Source organism: Typopeltis vanoorti, chromosome 6 (assembly GCF_054136105.1).
Source record: "Typopeltis vanoorti isolate ZY-2024b chromosome 6, IOZ_Tvanoo_1.0, whole genome shotgun sequence".
Lineage (NCBI taxonomy): Eukaryota > Metazoa > Arthropoda > Arachnida > Uropygi > Thelyphonidae > Typopeltis > Typopeltis vanoorti.
The window spans coordinates 122,084,713-122,101,320 of record NC_143554.1 but is presented as its reverse complement, the minus strand read 5'-3'; the positions used below and the strand labels follow the sequence as shown (position 1 = coordinate 122,101,320).

The window sequence follows — 16,608 nt, the reverse complement described above, 5'->3', positions numbered from 1 at the left end:
AATTGGAAAAACGAATAAGCAAAATTGCACCCAATGGCTTTGGAAAGGGGCCAGAAAACTCCACCCCCATTTAAACAGGAGGCATGGTTGCAGTACTCATCTCTTTCAAAATGTGATTTGAATTTTTTTTCCCTCCAGTTTGCTGTGAGATGCATTGTAGGTTGAACATGTTCTTGGGCTACTCTTGGTACACATTAAATTACTTGGACTGCACTGGCACATTTGTTGCAGAACCAAGGCTTGGTTAGTGGCCAGGAATTTTGGATGGAATGAGGGAATGGTTGCAGCAGGTGTTTAGATCAGGGGGAATAGACACTGGAGCCAGATCATGGGAAGGAGGAGTAGAAGCCATGGAGGTCATCCTACTTAACATCCTTTCAATGTCAAAGGACCTAAGACTGAGAGTTGTTGGGCGAAAGTTGTTCTGTGGTAAAGGAAACTTGGATGAGGTTGTCAATTGAGTTACCAAGAGAATTGACATCCACAGTTTATTTGGAAGGGGGAGCTTGTTAAGAAAGAGGTCAGTTGTGTTAGCATGATAAGGGTTGTCTAATATTCTGGTAGATGGATGGACTATCTGTGTTATGTTACCAATAATAGCAAATACCCTGGCATCCCTGTCTCCTTGATCTGTGAAATTGGAGAACACAAGCCACTTTGAGTTGTGGGTGTTGAAGTCCCCAAGGAAGATGACCTCACTATTTGGGTATTTTGACTGCAGGAAACTGAGGATTTTAGAGATAGTCAAAGATGTCAGAGTAGTTATTGGAATTTTGAGAGCAATAGAGACAGCAAATGAGTATAACATGGTTTGGTAAGAAAATTTTGAATCAAGCAGATATCAAATTGGGATGGGATTGCAGGCACAAACTTTGTTTGCTTAGACTTGGATGAAGGATTAAACTAAATTTGTTATAGTCTAACTAAGTGGGAAAAAACTTTCCACCATCTTTCTCTAAACCCAGAGTAATTTAATAATAAGATGAGACACCTTTTGGCAACTCGTATAGGTAAAGATGACTTTCCCATTGCTTCCACCTTGGTATCACTACCTCTGGGTCTGGCTCCCACTGTTGTGACCTCAATAAACGTTGAAACTGGCCTGGGTGGTGGCCCTTCCCTTAATGCATAGCATTATACACGTCCACAAGGAGATGTGCTTTGCATTATGGGAGATACTAAGATGAGGAGTGATGAGAGCTTGGTCCACCTTTACCACGAGTTGCCTCAGTCCTGAAGATGCTTCAGGCGCAAACTTTGTTTGCTTACACTTCGATAAAGGATTAAACTAAATTTATTATAGTCTAACCAAGTGGGGGAAAAAAAAAGCTTCCAACTTCTTTCTCTAAATTCAGAGTAATTTAATAATAAGGTGAGACACCTTTTGGCAACTTGTATAGGTAAAGATGACTTCTCTGTTGCTTCCACCTTAGTATCACTACCTCTGGGTCTGGCTCCCACTGATGAGACCTCAATAAAGGTCGAAACCATTTGGATAGTCACCCTTCCCTTAATGCAAAGCATTATACATGTCCGCAAGGAGATGTGCTTTGCATTATGGGAGATACTAAGATGAGGAGTGATGAGAGCTTGGTCCACCTTTACCACGAGTTGCCTCAGTCCTGAAGATACTTCAGGCACAAACTTTGTTTGCTTACACTTCGAATAAAAGTTATTTTTGTGTAATGATAAATTAAGTGAGATTGTTATTTCCATGGGAATAGTATATTCTACTTTGTTGCAGAATAGTTAATTTCAAACTTTGTTTTGAGTCCAACTTTTATAGCAAATTCTGTTGTTCACCAAAAAGGTTATTATGCCTAAAGTGGATCATATCCAAAATCCGTATGTTTGAGATTTTTGAGGAATGAGGATGCAAATTGATACAAGATAATTCCCTTTTTTTTTTTTACATTAGGTATGTTTAATTAGGTATGCTTAGAATGCTTTTTTTTTAATTGCCTGATAAAATTGAAGTCACTATAGGGTTCTGTTTGTTGTCAAAGCATTCAATGCTTTTCATTTGTTATATGAAAAGCTAGTCATATTTGTGTTTGTTTTTCTTTTCTGTACTTGATATGTTCAGACATGCTTATCTCACCAGATTGGACTGTTTATCTCACGTAGCATACACCGCTTGGAAAGAAGTCAATGGACACCCTTATGGGAAAGGTACATAGTGCCATATAATGAGTCATATGTTTGTTTGGATTTAGAGAAAGTGTTTGATGAAGTAAACCAGCAAATACTCCTAAATTGTCTAACTAATATCGGCATAGATTTGAGGGATAGGAAAATGATTTATCAAATTAACAAAAATCAAAATGGACTGATTAAAATCAATGTTGATTCTCGTAGACAGGCTTATACATTGGTTATGCATTATTAAAACACTTAAGGAATAGAACAACGTAGTTAAGAATATAAATTAAATTAAACTTTAATAAATATTTTCCGATATTTCGGCAATGTCATATTGCCATTTTCTAAAGGAACTTACAAAAAAGTTACGTGCACATAGGCACTACAACACAGAAACTGGGAATGAAGAGATGAAGCTATTGTTCTCCTAACAGTCCTGATGGTGCCCTCTAGTGGGCTAAGTAGGTGTTCTTGGCCGTTGGGCTGAAGGTCTGCAGATGTAGGCCTCCCAAATTTGGGGCAGTCGCATACACCCAAATTTGTTGAGGTTTGGAGAATATCTTAGGGCTGAGGCTGATTCCATAAAGAGTCTTTCAAATTTGTATTTGCTACGGTGTATCACTGTAGCTTTCTTCCACCATATTCTGTGGCGTGTATCTAGAGCATGGTCCGCAAGCCCAGAATGGCTGTATTTGTGAAAACGGATGTAGTCCTTGTGTTCCGAAATTCTGATATTCACTGTCCTGCCTGTTTGGCCAAAGTAAGACAGTTTACAACTGCAAGGGACCTGGTAAACACCAGGTAGGTCTAGGGGAAGTGGTTGGTCTTTAGTGGAGCGGATAAGGGATGCCTCTTTCAGCAAGACAATGCACGGTGTCATAAGGCTGCTGTGGTAAATGCATGGTTTGTGGACATTAACATCACCACACTTGACTGGCCTCCACAGAGCCCTGATCTCATCCTTACTGAACATCTGTGGAATGAACTGAAGCATTGGGTGAGGTCAAGGGATGTCTGTCCCACAACAGTTCAGGACCTCATTATATGCCTACAAGAAGAATGGTCTAAAATTCCTATTGATCATATTCTGGTGGAAAGTGTGCCTGCCCTGTTTGTTCCTCACACTATGGTATCTGTTGACTTCTTTCCAAACAGTGTGTACTGCAACAGTGAATTTTGTATGTTGGTATATTTTGGTTTTTTGGAGTAGGATGGGACAGTTTTGGAGGATGTAAATTTCTTGAAGTCTTGCATAGAGGGTGATGGTACTTTTATATTGTGGTGTCTAAGTCCTTTGATATTTTGTCTGTTACATGTTGGATATATATAGAAGGATAGACTGCTCATTTGCAGTCTTGATGTTGCTGATTATTGGTGTTTCCCTTGGGAGACTGAAAGGTGGCTGAAATTTTCTAAGTGAGAAATGAAGATTTTTCTCATTTAGAAAATTTCTGTTAAAAGAGCTTTGATGAATTATTCTATAGTATATTAAAAATTTATGACTCAGGTTTTTAATTATTCCGTTGAATTATTTCAGCCGAAAATTATTCTGTCTTTGACTGCTCTAGGAATTTTAGAGCATATGTAGGACAAGCATTTCCTGCAGATGTCTCCAAAATTCCTAGGGTATTTTGTGGAAAGCTGAAATTTGACATGCTTATAAATTATTTTATTCATATTTATAAATTATTAACAGAATTTCAACTGTGCATGTTAATAGTGTCTGTATGATGTTGATTCATTCTATCAGAATTTCAAAACTTTGTCGGTGGCAGTCTAGCAAAATGTTTTGCTTGGCTTTCTGTAGTTGATATTTTTCAAGAACTTTCAAAAAAAAAAAAAAAGAAATCATCATTTTTCTGGTGAAAGAGACTTTAATACTAATAGGAATATATGTGAAATGAGAATTTCTTTCCATTTCTGAAATGATGGCAATAAATTTTCCTTTTTTCTTGCAGCATATGGTGGATGTTTACTGATTGCTTCTTTTTAGCTTAAAAAAAACTGATATAAATGTCCTGCACAGCAAGTTGTAGCAGATGTTATTATATGCAAAGTAAAAAAAAATATATTACTTATCATAACAAATCACAAAATGAAAAAAAAAAATGGTTAAAAAAAGTAACATATTAATAATAGTTTTAAACTAATATATATATATATATATATGTATATGTCTTTTGATCTTGCAAAGGTTCTTCAAAGTGATAGTAATATCAAGAGTGCCGATGCAGAGCTACAGCAGAGAACTGTTGAATATTTGCACCTAAGTAATATTGCATCTAGTGATGTTCTGGTGAGTTTTTTTTTTTAAAGAAAAATATTATATGATAATTGCTACAAATAAGTTCTACCTCAGTGCAACTTACCAGTTACAGAGTTCATAAAGATGTAGAGCAAATTTATGATATGAGGAAAAAAAAAAGCTTAAAGATATTTTCACTTGAAGATATAAGTTGCATCTCAGATATTGAACTTTTAAGTAAATATTAAATAAAAAAATGTACGTAATAACAGAGTGAGCGTTGTTACTAAGTGGGATTAAAATAAGGCTCATTAAAGTATGCTTTTAATTTAGGGTAATAGAAAAAATTGATAAGCCACAACCTGCATTATGACATCTGGGGGGGGGGGGGGGAACATCCTGGGCAAATTCTCAATTCTTGATTGCTGTTCCACAAGAAATTATCTATATCAGACCAAAAATTGTTTGATCTCTATAGGCATGCTATAATGTTAGTTGAAATGTATTTTGACATAAATACATCATAAGAATACTCTGTGGAAAATCATTTTAGTATTATTGTTCTAGAAAATTTATTTTGCCATCTTATCCATGCAACATGTTTATATGTGCTTGTGTTTTCATATCTACATTACTAGTTCTAGTTACTGATCAGCAAAACATCTTTAAGCATCTAAAAACTAATCTAAATCTTGAGTCTGTTGACTGAAAGGTTTATGAAGCATTTCTGTTTCTTCACATTGGCATTTACTGATTTCATTGTTACACATTCAGCAAAAAATTCATTTTCAAACATGTTGTTTAATTTTGACAGTATATATCAGAACACAGAATTATAACTAAATAATTATTTATTGGCTTAATGCTGATATTTATCGACTTAATGCTGACTTTAGTTTTTGTGTTGTTGCTACAATTTTGTTAAACCCCTTTGTTACACCATGGTGTTGTAGTCTCACGTCCTGTGACAAACTGTGTTTTTGTGCTCTGAAGATGCTGGTTATAACACCAGCAAAATATCAGCATTAAGTCAATAAATAATTATTTACCTATAATTCTGTGTTCTGATATGTACCGTCAAAATTAAACAACATGTATGACGAACACATAAGCCTTTCTACACATTTCATTTTCAAACAATAGACATTTTTATTTACAGGAGACCATGAAAAGTAATGCATGCTCTTTTCTTCATTTAATTGATCCCTTGATTACTACACTTTTTGCTACAAATAGCATTTGTAGATGTAGGGTCACCTGTGTGTTACTAGCACTGACAGTCCTATTTTGCAAGCAGCTTATTTCTTCACAGAAATTTTAACATGGCATTAACTCATTGCCTTAAACATGTTAGAATTATTATTAAAAAAGGGGGGAAAAAAAGAGAGAGAGATTAAGCCTTATAAGCTTGAGGATCTATACAAGCTCATTCAGAGTAGACTTTTACGAACATCTGTGCCTAAGATGGGATTCAAACCCACAACCTGTTGGTTGGAGAGCACCTATGCTATCTACTCAGCCACCAGGCAGTCTATGAAGTATATCAGTATACTGCAATATTTAATTTCTGCTTGTAACACTGTAAAATCTCTCATGATATGTAATTATGTAACTTATCATGTTACATGTTTGTTTTAAGAGGAATGTTCTTTGAGAAATGTTAATTTTGTCTGTAAATACTCTTGTAATTTTAATAACTTAAATGCAGCTTTGTTAAAATAATGTGGCGCATGACATCATCATGTAATGCTGTTAACTCATGCCAAATCAGTAAATCTAATTCTAAGAATAGTGAAGAATTCTAAGAATTGCCGTAGATGGAGCAGACGGGACGAAGGACAAGAAGGAGCACTTACATGTGAACAAAAGATTCATGTAAAAGGCAGTGCTGAATGAGATTTTGTAAGTTATATATGTGATAATTCTGAACAAGAATATATATCAAGTGTTTCTGTTTATGAGATAATGTATATTGATATTGAATTAGGCTTACACAAGGTATGCCTTATTGTCATTTAATGTATATATGACCTTATTCCAGATTGTGAATTAGTTTATAGGAAGAAAATTAGAACTAAGTTTGGATTAGAAAGAATTGAGAATAACAAAAGAATTGCAATGAAATTGTATATATATATATTAATGTGTATCATTCTGTAGATATTCCTTTTTGATTTAATTAAATGGTTTGTCAATGCACTGTCCTGAAAAATTCGAACCTGCATAAGATAAAGTTTAAGAATAATTAAGCCACTAATTTGAGGTAAGGATTAATATAAACGGAATACGAACTATATTTGCTTTGACGCCATGTAAAGAGATGGTGGCTCTGGTAAACCTCGGGGTGGCCCCATATTCCTCCCGTGTCTTACTAACTAGATCTTGGTTATTTTTATAATAATTTACTTTATTATTATGGCTATAGGCTAGTGGGTACTCTGTTCCCACCACCTAGGCATCAACAGTGCAAATGTCACCATCTCTTTTAATCACTAAGTCTGGCTTATGCAAACCTGCAGAGGTCCTATAATGTGGTTCCACCGCTGTCACCCAACCTTTGTTCTTAAAGCGGTTGTTCAGAATGGAGACCACGGCATCATGCCTTCGCATGCGGATCCCCATGGGTGTGGAAGCAACACTGGGCTATATGAGACAATGTCTCACTGCAGTGGCAGCCAGCGCTACAGTTTGAGTCGTCATTACTCCATCGAGCTGTGCGGGCTCGAGTGGGCAGGGCATTGATCCTTGTCCTAATAAGGTCGATATACTCGAACCCAGGGAGGAGCCTGGAGCCATCCCTTACCCAATCATGCTGGGGAAGCACCAGATATGACTCTTTTAAAGAAGCACCATCTCTGCAGAACAGTGCAGCAGAGATGCCCACCTTTTGTGTTCTGCAGATGCTGACTCAATTAAGGTACCCTGATAATGGGACCAGCTTTTAGCCTGCCTAAATTCTTCTATAGAAAGCCTCTCTGCAGATAGGGGAAGAAGATAGTTCTGAATTCGTGATTCTGGACAGCCGCAGTCGTGGGATCAGCCATCTAAGTGATGGAACCCCGAGTCCACCATCCTTCACCCTCGCATGGAAATATGCAGTAGGGGTGTCAGTCGGAGCCATGATCTCACGGCTGAATGGATAGCCCTGTCCATTCGGGACAGTACCGAGATATATGTCCTACCAAGCACCAACTTGTGGTAAAAGCGAGGCAAGAGATAGTGGGAAAGGAGAAACAGTCTTTGCTGGGGCTTGAGAGGAGCTTTCCTCAAAGAAACGATCCCAGCTTTTAGGATAGAAGGGACAGAAGATCTTCCCTTTGGGGTGAACATGATACCGAAATATCTCCACTCTGACAGGATGGTCAAAGCATGCAAGATCCCTAGCCTGATCAGTTTCTTCTGTCATAATTCCATCAATATAACATGACATTGGATATCTAATCACATCAAAGTGTGTGACTTTACATTTACTGACACTGAACTGACATCCATTTTCCAATCCCCACAATTCAAATTCAAATCACCTTAAATCTTGCAGATTCACATTCCCCACATACCACTTTTTGATACCTGTCAGTTGGCCATCCTCTTATCCACAGTAATATTTTACATTCCAATCTCATATTCTCCAAATTATGCAATAATCTTCCATGCTGTAGTTTGGCCATGCTGTCAAAAGCCTCAGCAAAATCAAAAGTATCATGGTGTATATATTCCCTTGTCTGACTCACTGGTAACATTATTATGGAATGTGAGCCAGCTGCTAAAACATGACTTTCCCTTACTAAACCCATGCTGTTCATTGCAAAGTAGAGATTCTCTGTTAATCCGTTTCTGAATGCGAGCCCTAACCAATTTTTCCAAAATCTTCACCACCACTTCTGAGATACTGATTAGTCGATAGTTGAATGCATCAGTTTTTGCACCACCCTTCTGCAATGGGATTACCACACATTCTTTCCACTTCTGTGGAATCTTCCCTCTTCTGAGGCTCAAATTATATAGCCTGGTCAAAGGAATAGCCAGTTCAGCTAAACACTTTTTGCATCTGTGCTGATATCCCATCATTCCCTATTTTGCCTCAAACATCTGTTTCACTAATCTTTTATCTTCCATTTTGTTTAAGTAACAGTACTATCTTCAGTAAACACTGCATGTATATTCTTCAATATTGATATATCAGGTTCTTTTTTCTTATCTTTATTTTTTAAGGCTCTTCTGCCATTGATGCAATCTGTTTAGTCAGTTAATTTTCTTCAGAAATCAAAATTTGATCTTGTGATTGATTTCTCTCTTGTTTCCTATAAATTTATCCAATTAGTGCACAACCACTGGCCTTACTTATTCTATTAAGAATAAGTAAGGAAGTAGGGGAGAAGCTACTCTCCATGAGATATCACAGCTGATTAACATTTAAAGAGTGTAGTTTTCAAAGTTCAATATCTTTACAAAAACCTAAACTTTGATTATGAAAGAACACAAAAATTTTTGTGGTTCTTTCTTAATCCAAAGGTAAGGTATTATTTGTTATGCAAATTTTTAAAATATATGTGAGAATAATTATTCTGCAACTGGTAGCCTGGCTGCAACTGGTGCATCCTCTTTATTGTTTCTCATTGTAAAAGTTTCTGATTGTATAATAATAATAATAATTATGATAAAAAACATCGCGAGGACTTTTAGGAATGCTCCGAAAGACATTTTGAAATATTTTCTTTCTGAAAAAAGAAACTTCACCATGATTTCAATATTAGCATCATTGCTGAGAATACGAAGGCTTTCTATGATGTCCTCATTGGAGATCTCATACAGAGGGGCTTAATTTTAAATGGTGTGTTTGCTCATTAAAAGGTAACATTTACACTATTTTAGAAGGTTTACACTATCATTTTTTTCTCCCATGATCATCATATATTAAATAGAAATTCTTATTATGTTCCCATAATTTCTTGCCTGTTTGTCCTGATGTAAATATCTAGTCTTTGCAATTGTTTTTCACCAGTCTGTTTAGCAGTTTTTCTTATCCTTTTCTCTTGTGTGCCAATTAATCTTTCCTGGTATGCTGAGTGGAGAAATTCCTCTAACCCAAACTTTTTTTTAAATTGTTTTTTTAAGTTATTGCTGGATTAGATGATCCTCAACTAGAAGCTGTAACAGTAGGGTACTTAATGGTCAAAGCTGGATAACTGGAAGAGACCTCCACATTGCCTTGTGGAGAACCAATCAAGGCTATGGACCTAATGTCCAATCCTTATACCACAAGGAAGTATACTGTTTTAGTAGGCATCTACCTGGATTCTGAACAAACGAGGGGATAGGTTTGCAATTTGGGATTTAGCTGGCAAAGTTGTATTCTCATCAGCTTAAACCATAATCCAAAATGTGTTGTACATCATGACAGAATTTCATGTTAGCTGGGGCATTGCCCTGTTAAACAAGGTTCCCATTGTTTACGTCAGGACTAGTGTGAACAGTGAAAAGTCAACTACTAGAATAGATTTCAACTCAACATCATCAAAGTTCAAGATTGCCATCACCAACAAAAAGAACTTCAATTGAAAAGAATTGGAACTAGCAGAAGAAGAAATGAATAAGTACTAGATTGACTTATTACCAGAACAAAAGACAAAAACAGGTGAAATTTATCTGGTAACAAATACAAGATGTTATTTTCAGGCAATGATGATAAAAGAAAAGGAGTAGAATAGTCATCACTAAATATGAGGATAATCTTCTTGAATGGGTGGCATTATCAAGTAGAGTGAATACCAGAATGGGGAACTGAACAAAGACTTTCAGTGGACAATGAGAACAGTGAATTCTTTTTTGTGCCTGTGGTCCCACAGAAGGTTCCTAGCAAAGAAATAGAGAGATTATTCGAGGCACTAGAGAAAGCAGAACATAACAAAAAGGAGAAGTTAGTCCTTGTTAGAGATCTAAACAGCTGATAAGAAATGTTTACAAGGCATATAAAATGCTTGGGGAAATTTTGAAATTAAGAGCAAAGATAATAATAATAATAATAATAATAATAATAATCAAATGGTAAGTGCTTGTTAAATTTCTGTTCAGGACTGGATTAGTTTTTACTAACATCAGTTCCAGCATAAAGATATACACAAATTCATATGGAGAGAAGATGCAAGAAATAAGAAAAGGCTCATTGACCTTTCTGCTGGTTCAGGACACAAGAATATGTGAAGATTTGAAATTGGACATGATCACCATTTAGTGTTGAGCAGGATAAAATTAAATATTGTATTAAAAAGAAGAGAGCGTAAGAAAGTTTTAAGATGAATCAAAGTTGAGCAGCATTCAGAGGTGAACTGTGAATCCAAATGCAGCAATAATTTAAGAAAAAATGAGAGAATTTGAAAATGGAACTGAACTTTGGGGATTCATTGGCAAAACCTGAAGAAAACATTGTTTGATTTGACTAGAGAGGCATGTGGTGAGGTTGTCTATAAGTAAGGATAGAAAAATCAGAACTCCATGATTGACTCAGAAGTTAGAGGCAGTCAAGGAAAAGAAGAAAGTGTATTGAAAGTTTCTGCAAGTAAGTTAGCTTGTGTTTTTAGAGAATAAGGAGAAAAATGCACAAAGTGAAACATTGTGTAAAACTAGCTAAACAAAAGTCATGGGAGGACTTTGGTAAAAACATAGATTTATTTTGGAAGAAAATAAATATCAATAAAAAAAAATAAAAAAAGTCATCAAAAACCTGAAAATGTGGGAAGGCATCTGGGATAGATGATATTTGGCCAGAAAAACTCAAATATCTAGGTATAAACGTTTTACAGTGGCCACATTGTATAATTCAGAAGGCCTAGTCAGAGGATAGAATTCCAGATGATTGAAGTACAGGTCTCATAGTACTCATCTGTAAAAATCAAAATAAAACTGACCTTCTGAGTGTTGCTGGTAAGATTTATGCAAGTATACTTGAGAAAAAGCTTCAGAAAAATTGTGGTATAGATGCTTGGAGAACAACATGTTGGGTGAAGATATTATACTCTTGAATGGATCCAGTACAATGCATTGACACAAGTATGTGTGTGTGTGTGGGGGGGGGGGGGGCAGTGATCTGGAACCTAATGTGTTACATGACCAGGATATGCTTGTATTGGATTCAGTCAAATGGGAGATGTTATGCTAAGACTAGATTTTACAGCTTATGATAAACTATTGAGAAAACAGTAGAATTTTCTGAACTTTGTCAGTCTTGATAAAGCATATGATATAGTCTGAAACCATTGAAAAAAATTGGGCAAAACTAATTTGTATGGAGTAAATGGAATCTTATATATAGAACACTGCTTAGCTTATATATGTACAATAGCTGCAAAATGGCAGTTAGAATGAATAATATTCAGGAACACAGTTTAATGTTAAATCAGGTATGATGGGATACTGTACACAATCTCCATTTCAAAGTTTAATTAAAAGTTACATACTTTGAAAAATGATTTATCTGTAAGGAACAAGATTCTATAAAAAAAAAAAAAAAAATTCAAACACCAAATGTTATATTCTTTATTATATTCCCATGATTTCTCAACTATTTGTTTTAACAATGAAAATCTGATCCTGACTTCTTTTCAGCCTGAACCTAGCTTGTTCTTCTAGTTTACATTAAACAGTTTTTCTTAGCCCTTTCTCAAGTATTCTTGCATAAATTTTACCAGAAACACTCATTAGGGAAATTGCTCTGTTTTTCACATTCGGTTTTATTTCCCTTTTTTATAGTACTATGAAAGCTCTAATTCAACCCTCTGATCAGACCGTCTGAATTATTCCATGTAGTCACTATAACATAAACTCTTAAATCTCTATATTTGAGCATTTCTGGTTGAATAACATCTACTCCAGCTTTTTCCCCTCATTTCAGGTTTTTGATAGATTTTCTGACACTTGTATTGTCACTGTTTGTGTCATTTAGCAATCTTTCAAAGTAATTATTCTCGTAGAAAGGCTTATACGTTGATTATACATGATTATTAATTAACTTAAGGAATTCACAACGTACACTAGAATATAAATTAAATTAAACTTTATTATATATTTCCAATATTTCGGCAACATCATGTTCCAATCTTCAAAGGAACTTAAAATAAAGACACGTTCACGCAGGCACTATACACAGTAAATGAGGACGAAGCAAGGAAGCTATTGTTTCTCCTAAAAGTCCTGATGGTGCCCCCAGCAGGCTATGTAGGTATTCCTGGCTGTTGGGCTGAAGGTCTCCTGATGTACGTCTCCTAAATTTGGGGCAGTCTCATGCAACCAAATTTGTTAAGGTTTGGCATGTTTCTTAGGGCTGAGGCTGATTCCATGAAAAGTCTTTCAAATTTGAACTTGGTCTGCAAGACCAGAGTAACTATACTGGTGAAAACGGGTGTAGTCCTTGTGTTCTGAAATTCTGATATTCGCTGTCCTGCCTGTTTGGCCAAAGTAGGACAGCTTACAGCTGCAAGCGACCTGGTATACACCAGGTAGGTCGAGGGGAAGTGGTTGGTCTTTAGTGGAGTGGATAAGGGATGCCAATTTTCTATATGGTCTGTAACAAGAGGTCAAGTCATGTTTTTTTAAGATTTTGGTAGTTTTTTCCGAGGTGCCTCAGATGTAGGGAATGGTGATGGATTTAGAGTAATCCTTGTTGTGAAGGGGGGGGGGGTTACTGGTTTCAATATTTTTTTGGGGGGGAGTAGCCATTGGCTGAGAAAGTGTTGAGGATGTGATTTAATTCAGTGGTTAGGCCTTGTCATTTGAACAGATCAGAACAGAACGTTGCGGGGGAGGGATTGTTGGTGAATGTATCTGCCTGTATGGGTGGGTTTTCTATAAACTGAGAAAACCAAGGTTCCATCAGTCTGGCAGGTGACTAGTGTGTCTAGGAAAGGGAGACTGTTGTTTTCCTCTTTTTCCAGGGTGAACTCGATTCTGGGGTGTTGGTTATTTAAGTGTGTTAAGAAGGAGAGGAGTGTATCAGAGTCATGTGGCCAAATAGCAAACATATCATCAACGTAGCGAAGCCATATAGTTGGTTTTTGTGGGACAGAGTTTAAGGCTTTCTCTTCAAAAGTCTCCAAAGAAGTTGGCTAAGGGTGGGGAGAGTGGTGAACCCATGGCTGTCCTCTCTATTTGTTTGTAGAATTTTCCCTGCCAAACGAAATAGCTTGAGTTCATTGTGAACTGAAATAGGGCTGAGATATTGGTAGGAAATTTAGCTTGGATTAACTCTAAGGTTTCCTTGAGTGGGACATTTAAGAATAAGGAGGAGACGTCAAAACTGACCATTATGTCAGTATGTTGGAGTGTAAGGTTTTCTATGCTGGCTTTGAAGTGGGCTGCATTTTTATGTGATGGTGTGTTACCAGTATAGTGTGTGAGCGCTTTGGCCGAATGTTTAGCTAATTTGTATGTGAGGGAATTAATGCCATCCACTATCGGATGTAATGGGACATTTTCTTTATGTATTTTTGGGAGTCCATATATACGGGGGGGGGGGGAGGTATGGAGTTAAACTGTTTTAATTTGTATTTGTTAGTAACTTCTACAGGCTAAGAAGTGACCTTCTTAAGGAGCATATGAATTTTTCTGATTTGTGATTTGGTGGGATTGTATTCAATAGGGAGGTAAGTAGCCCAATCTAATAATAGAGCATTAAGCTTACCTGTGTAGTCCATTTGGTTGAGTACTGTGGTGGCGTTTCTTCAAAGTAATTACTTGAGACTTGTAGAATGTCTTTTACCTTCTATTTTTGTGTCATCTTTATTATTTCTAATTTCATTTACAGTGATCACCACTTAGTTTTATGTAAGACTTTCCTCTATCTCTATGCTTTTTTTTTCTTTTTCGTCTCAATAAACTCCTGAGTATATTACCACTTTATACTGATATTTATTTTCTATACTCTTACTTAAAGCCTCACATCTTGGCTAATTTCACTCATTTCTTCACTTTCTTACATTTTCTCTGTATTTTCTCAAAAACGCATGCTGACTAATTTTTTTTACGAATTTTCTGTATTCTTTTTTCAAAGAGTTTCATGCCAAACATAGCAAACTATAAAAATTTCAGCGGGCTGTAGCATAAGCTAAAGCACATAGTTCAACCCTAGGGCAACTCGTTGCAAAAGTGGTAAAGTTCTGATCACTATTCTTAGTTTTGCCCATAATGTAAAACACATCTCCTAGGAGATGTTTGATGTTATACATTATGGTAGAAGGTCACTACCCAGACCGGTTTGACCTTTTTGGAGGTCTCATCAGTGAGTAGGTAGACCAGGTAATACCGAAGTTATACGAAAAGAACTTTATACTTTGCTATACGAGTTGTTGAAAAGGTGCACCCATATCAAACATCTCCTAGGAGATATGTTTTACATTATGGGTAATACTAAGAATAGTGATCAGAACTTTACCAACTTTTGCAACAAGTTGCTCTAGGGTTGAACCATATGCTTCAGCTTATGCTACAGTCTGCCGACATTTTTATAGTTTGCTATATTGGGCATGAAACGCTTTGATTTCTATATTTGAGTTTCTTATTCGGCTTTGAAATAACGTGGGATTTAATATCCCCCTTAATTTAAATAATGTTACATCACCGAAATGAAGCCTATTGGCTCTTTATATTTAAATATCTTTGTTAATTTCCTTAGGGTATCATGGAGTTCTGATTTTTTTCTATCATGGCAGACAACTTCACCACATGCTGGTGAAGGCTGAATTAATCATCATTTCATTTAGTCTGCCAGTGAGTCTCCAAGGTTTGGTTCTTGTTTTGAAACGCTTTCATTTTTTATTAAATAATATTTGTGTCTACAGTTCACCTCTGAAAGTTGCTCAACTTTGATTCTTTTTAAAACTTGCTTGCACACATTTCTTTTCATTATAATATTCAATTTTATCTTGCTTAAAACTAAGTGGCGATCACTTCCTAGCTCCAGTCCTCTATATACTCTTCTATCCTGAAATGCTGTGAAGACATCACTATCAACAAGAACATATACACAAGAACAGTAGAAGAGAGGGAATGGGAGAGAGTTATGAGAATGATAGAAGAGAAGAGAATGGAAACAGTAGGAGAGAGGGAATGAGAAGAATGCAAGGAGCACTGGAACCAGGGATAGAGTGATGTCAGGAAGGCAGGTAAGTAGGGGAACATAGAGAGAAGGTATTAGAGGAGAGAGAGTGAGAGATTGCATGTGAGCAATCGAGGAACAGGGTGGTAAGAGGTGTAATGTATGGGGACTCAATGATCCATAGTGTGCAAGATAAGATGCGTGAGGAGTGTTTGCCTGGAGGAACGATAGAAAGTGTGGCTATGGCAATTAAGTGGTGAAAGGGTGGATGAAATGATTGTGATGGTAGGGACGAATGACTTGAGAGGTAATGTAAATTGGGCAGTGAGAGATATGAGATTCTTGCTTGAGGTAGTACGAAAGAAGACAGAGAGAGGAAAGAAAGTGTGCGTGTTGCCTAGGTATGATAGTGATGAGCTGAGCAGAAGAGCAGTAATATTGAATAACATGATAGCTAGAATGTGTCAGAAGAGAGAGGATTGGAACATGTGGATGCTTGGAGGGGCATTTGAGGACAGAAAGGAATTGTATGCTAGAGACTTCTTGCATTTGAATGAGGAAGGACTTAGGCATCTAGAGAGATTGCTGTCCTGAACGAGTCGGTGTGTAAATGCAGGGAAACGAGAATGCCCAGGTTGGATGGTAGCAGGGGTGGCCTCTTGTGGGAATGGGTACTTGGGAGAAGGGAGACGACATCAGGTAACGCTGGGCCCAGTGGAGTCTAGAGGGAGATAATGCTAGGTACAGAAACAGTGGCATTTTTATGCTTTATACTAATGCCAGGAATATCTGGAATAAAGGAGAGGAATTGGTGGCACTGATAGCATCAGCCTGGCCAAAGATTATTGGGATCACTCATATGTGGTTGACAGAAGAGGTTATAATAACAGGAATAGAAGTAGCAGGGCACAGCATTTTTTGGCAGGATAAGAAGGGAAAGCAGGATAAGAAGGTGGAGTACTGCTTATGATAAGTGATGACATGTCCTCTAAGAGTGGAGGCTTTGGAGGGCAGTGAACCTAATGAATTTGAAAGCATATGGTGTGAAGTAGAGGTGGGCAAGACAGGATATTTAGTTGGGTGTTTCTACAAACCAAGGAGCACAGATGGCGGGGACCAGGAGATGTTTAGACAG

At 36.8% G+C, this 16,608-nt stretch overlaps 1 protein-coding gene across 1 annotated transcript in view; it reads left to right on the top strand.

Moving 5' to 3' along the window:
- LOC150105884 (AP-2 complex subunit alpha-like) overlaps positions 1 to 16,608 on the top strand; it is a 383,042-nt gene that overhangs the window by 273,350 nt on the left and 93,084 nt on the right. The window contains exon 17 of the mRNA XM_090393652.1: positions 4,337 to 4,438. Within this exon, the coding sequence (XP_090249778.1) occupies positions 4,337 to 4,438 (102 nt within the window). The remainder of the gene's footprint in view (positions 1 to 4,336; positions 4,439 to 16,608) is intronic.